Raw genomic sequence first — 4,637 nt, 5'->3', positions numbered from 1 at the left:
GATGCCCATTTCTGGATTGGGTCTTTAAATTTTGGGGCCCTGGTGTTTTTTAGTTCTTTATAGATTCTAGAGAGCAGACCCTTGTCTGAGTACTTATTGAACAAAGACCTTATAATGACTCTAGAAACCTTTCCTGGCTTGGACTATCATCCCATAAATCGCCCCATTTTAATCCTCCCTAATTTCTCCCCGCCTAATTAAATCCTCCCACTTCACTTTAGCTCCGCCCCTAGTAGATAACCCCGCCCACAGACCGCCCCGCCCTGGTCCTTGACCCTGCCTCAGACGTTTGCATTCTTTACCTAGTCCCTACGGGTCTTTGCGGCGCCCCGCCCGCGCCCGCGCTAGCCCCGCCCACCACCCGACCTGCCCCCGCCTGGCCTCTGGCCCCGCCCCTAGCCCGACCTGAAGCCCCGCCCCCAGGCCTCCTCTGGGCTGCACCGCTAGGCGGGCGCGGGGGCGGGGCCGGTTCACCCGGAATGAAAACAAACGGCGGCCCGGCCGCATCCGGGCACTCAGCCGGTCGCCGCGGACGCAGAGGCGGCCGGGGCGGTTGCGCAGGTGAGGGGCGGCGACGCGACGACCCAGGTCGCAGGTCCGGGCTCCTCCAGTCGCCTCCTCCGGGCGGGGCGGCGGCTGGGGAGTTGTGGCGGCCCGCGGGCTCGCCCGGGCGGCGAGACCGGCAGCGCCCCGCGGTGGGGCGTCAGTTAGCTCGTCCGAGGGCGACGCCTCCGCAGTGGGAACCGGAAGGCTGCGCGGAAAACAGCTGGTCTGCGCCGGAGCCTCCCCTCCGGCGCGCGTCTTCCCGCACGGCCCTCGCGCTGCGCTTCCAGTGACAGCGTAACGTATTGGGGTGCCGGGGTGTGTCTGCGTGTGTCGGGCGGCGCTCCGGTTCGAAGTAGGTTGGTTCGTTAATTACGAAAGTGAAACCGCGTTTGGGCGAAAGTTAGCTTTCCGGTGAAAACCGAAAGCTGGATTTGTTAAACTTTATGAGAACTTGATTAACGCGCTGTATGCCATGTTCTCTTGTCGATAATTGAAGTTTTGTTGGTTGCAGGGCAGTCACTTTTTTGAGAGCGCGTCACTCCACGGTTCAGGCCAGCCTGGAGCGCCCTGCGCCGTGTAGCCCAGGCTGGCCTGGGTCCTCGCCGCCGCGGTCTCCCGAGTGCGGGAGTCACGGGTGCGTGCCGCCACGCCCGGTTAAGGAGTTGGGTTATTAAGCATGTCTTGCACCTGGCGTGGACCCCGTGGCTGCTCTTTTGCACCCTGGGAGTGTGCAGCGCAGGCTGGGCTTGTGACGTCCTGCGATTTCTCACTCGACTTCCGAAGGTTGATGAGTTGTACGTAAAGTGGTGTAAAGTTACTTGTGTTTGAGAAACCGATGTTCATAAAGTTCTGGTCTGCTTTGCCGTGAAAAACAGCTTTGTTAGTGCTGTTAAGAGTTTTTTCTTGGCGCACCCAGAATGTGCTCAGCACCCTCCCTGGTTGTGTTTATTCCTTCTTCCCTTTTCTCCTCCATGTTCTGATTTATCTCTCCGACAAACTCTCATAAAATAGTTTGCAACTTTATTTCATTTTTTTTTTTTTTTTTTTTCTCTTTGAGACAGGGTCGCACGATGTTGTTCAGGTTGGTCTTGAGCTCACTTTGTAGCCCGGGCTGGTCTCGAACTCACAGCAAGCCTCCTGCCTCAGCCTCCTGCGTCCTGGGGTTACAGGTGGTGACGCCACCACGCCTGGTTACTGAAGCTGATATAGGCTAAATGCTGGATATCAGATATGCCAAGTTCATGTTCCTTGAAGTTGAAGAACCGAATTCTAGGGAACCACAGAGTTTAATAGTAGGAGATTTTATCGGAAGAAAGGAATGTGGAGTAGGAATAGCTCCAAAGAGACAGGAGGGGCCCTGAATGGGCTGCCAGTGAGCCTACTTCTCTATTTTTTTTTTTTTTTTTTTGAGCTTATTTCTCAAAGAAAGCTTTATAGAGCAAAATTTTGAGGCAGGTACAAGGTAGGTCAAAATTATGATTAACCAGTAAGATTGCAAGTGTAAGCACCTAGGCAATATTGATCCATTGGTAGCAAGGGCATGTGAGTGACATCGTTAGTCATGATTGATAATCTGTAGTGTTAGTGACTGACCCGAATGAGATAATGGGAAATCTCAAAAGGGTGATACAGTTAAGCTCTAACTCCCTTTTATCCCCCAGGGAAGCCTGTGAATCTAGCCTATGGCTTTGATACTTCTCCGAGGCGTCTGTAGCCACAGTTTTGATGTGTTTTCAGCTTGTGCACTGGCTCCCTGCAGTGGCCAGCCTTGTCTGACTACTTGCTATAGTTCTACCCAGCTTAGCTGTCTATAATAAAGGCACTAGCTTTAAAGAGCAGGCGAATTGGGTTCAGGTGGGTAAGAACAGGAACAACGTTCCTTATCTGGATGCTATCAGTTGGTATGTTTGCTCTAGGACTTGTGACCATGATCATGCGCAGGTTATCAACATTTTGCTTTTCTTGCTATTTGTGTGATTTGGCAGATCGTAAAGCAGCGCCCTGTGCCTGCCACCTGTCTCCTAGCAGCCTCACACCCCTCTGAATGACTGCTAGTGCAGGACTCTTTTGGGCAGCTCCCCTGTGGCTCTGGGGGAGAGAGTGGCCAGGATGGGGGCGACACAGTGTGGAGCGCAGCGCCACAGTACGAAGGCTGAGCTTCGAGTTATGGCACATTCAATCCCCGGTTCTGCCAAAAAAAAAATAAAATAAAAAAAAAATGCAAGTTATGGCGCATGTCCTAATTTTCTGACCTCTGCCATATCTTTTTACAAATTTAGGGCTGGCTTTTCCCAGATGTAAAGTGGCAGCCAGTCAGAGCTGGATCAGTGTAGATAGATGGGCTGCTGTGTTCTCATTCAAACTTTTTTTTTTAATTTTATTTATTTATTTGTGTGTGTGTGTGTGTGTGTGGCCAGCTCAGCCCACCAGGGGGCGGGCTGGCTGGCATGTGGTGCTGGGGGATTGAACCGCGGTCCCGTGCTTTGCTAAGCTTGTTCTGAGTAGGTGCTTTAGACCACTGAGCCATCTCACCAGCCCCATCCTTGTTTTTTGAGAACAACACTCAGAGCCCCAGAAAGTTTCCCACATCTAGCCACAGGGCTCGGTACTTCTTTTTGCCTCACTGAACTTGGACTGTGTGTATGCAGCAGGCGCCAATCTTGGTGTTGGCAGCAGGGTGCCCCAACTCATACTTCCACTTCTTGTGATAAGGCTTTCTTTTGCCCCCGGTCTTGCGGCGCTTGTGCCAGTTGTCTCGAGAGATGCCCATTGCTCAGCACTGGCTGGAAAGAGCTTTTTTTTTTTTTTTTTTTTTTTTTTTAATGTGTTTGATACAAGGGTCTTATTACAAAGCTTGGACTTGCAGTGGTCCTCCTGTTCTCCGCTTCCCCAGGGATAGGAGTACAGGCTAGCGCTGCATGTGGTGCCAGGGATCAAACCCTAGTCTCTGCGCTTGCCTAAAGCAGTCACTTAGTCCTCTGAGCTGTCTCACTGGCCCTTAAACTTTTCTAGCTTTTTAATACATTCTGCTATAAAGAATATTTCTATTGCCAATTTACAGTTCAAGTTTTCTTTATATTTGATTAAAGTAGTTTGCTTTTTTTTGTGTTAAATTAACTGAACTATAGGAGAAATGTACAAGCTCTATGTTGAGTTGCTTAAAGAGATTCACTTTTGTAAGGATTCATTGTTCCCCTTAAATTACAAAATAGTAGGGTTGGGGTGTGTGGTGCACATGATAATCACGCACTTGGGAGGCTGAGGCAGGATTGTTGAGAGTTGAAGGCCAGCCAGGACTACACAGTGAGACCCTGTCTCAAAAAACAACCAATCACCCCCAACCAAATTAATAGGGTAAGAAATAGAAGAGTGTAATTTTTCTTGCTATGTATAGCAACTTTGAATTTTTTTTCGGGGGGAGACCAAATCGCTTTACTGGAGGGCTTGGGAGTGTGGAGAAGCTGCCAAAAAGACGCTTCACATGCGATCTGATGTCTCGGGCATGGCTGGATCTCTCTAGGTCTGCCATTGCTGAGACTGTGAATTTTTTTTTTTTTTAATTTTATTTATTTGCGGTACCAGGGATTGAACTCAGGATCTTGCACTTGCCGGGCAAACGCTTATTCTACTGAGCCATCTCCCCATCCTGTGAAGTATTTTATATTGACAGAATGTAAATCAGTGAACATATTATATATTACTTAAGTGTATATTTTTAGAAAAAGCTAAAGCTAATTGAAACTAGTAATTTAACCGGGTAGAAGGGATCTCTGATTGCTGTGATTCCTTCTGTGAGGTAAGTTATAAAATGGCTTACGATGTCATTGGGGGCTTTACTGATACACAGTTTTGTTTTCAAGGATGGCACAAAGGAAATATCTTCAAGCAAAACTGACCCAGTTTTTAAGGGAAGACAAGATTCAACTTTGGAAGCCTCCATATACAGATGAAAATAAAGAAGTTGGCTTGGCATTAAAGGTTTTGTTTTTTTTTCCTTTTAAGATATATGTGGGCTGGGGAGATAGCTCAGTAGAATAAGCACTTGCCTGGCAAGCACAAGGTCCTGAGTTCAATCCCTGGTACCGCCAAAA

General features: G+C 49.0%; 1 protein-coding gene across 4 annotated transcripts in view; it reads left to right on the top strand.

Moving 5' to 3' along the window:
• Positions 1-464: 464 nt before the first annotated feature.
• The window catches only part of Nub1 (negative regulator of ubiquitin like proteins 1), a 30,437-nt gene continuing 26,264 nt past the window's right edge, over positions 465-4,637 (top strand). Inside the window, exons 1-2 of one of the 4 annotated variants that reach the window (XM_023712837.1) lie at positions 465-561; positions 4,394-4,524. In XM_023712837.1, the coding sequence (XP_023568605.1) occupies positions 480-561; positions 4,394-4,524 (213 nt within the window). In that variant the 5' untranslated portion in view covers positions 465-479. The other 3 variants (XM_023712838.1, XM_023712840.1, XM_023712839.1) reach the window with 3 other exon arrangements.

The sequence above is a fragment of the Octodon degus genome, unplaced genomic scaffold (genome assembly GCF_000260255.1).
Source record: "Octodon degus isolate 3935 unplaced genomic scaffold, OctDeg1.0 scaffold00027, whole genome shotgun sequence".
In the NCBI taxonomy this organism is placed as follows: Eukaryota; Metazoa; Chordata; class Mammalia; order Rodentia; family Octodontidae; genus Octodon; species Octodon degus.
Note: the sequence above shows the minus strand (reverse complement) of the source record. Positions and strands in the feature narration are given on the sequence as shown.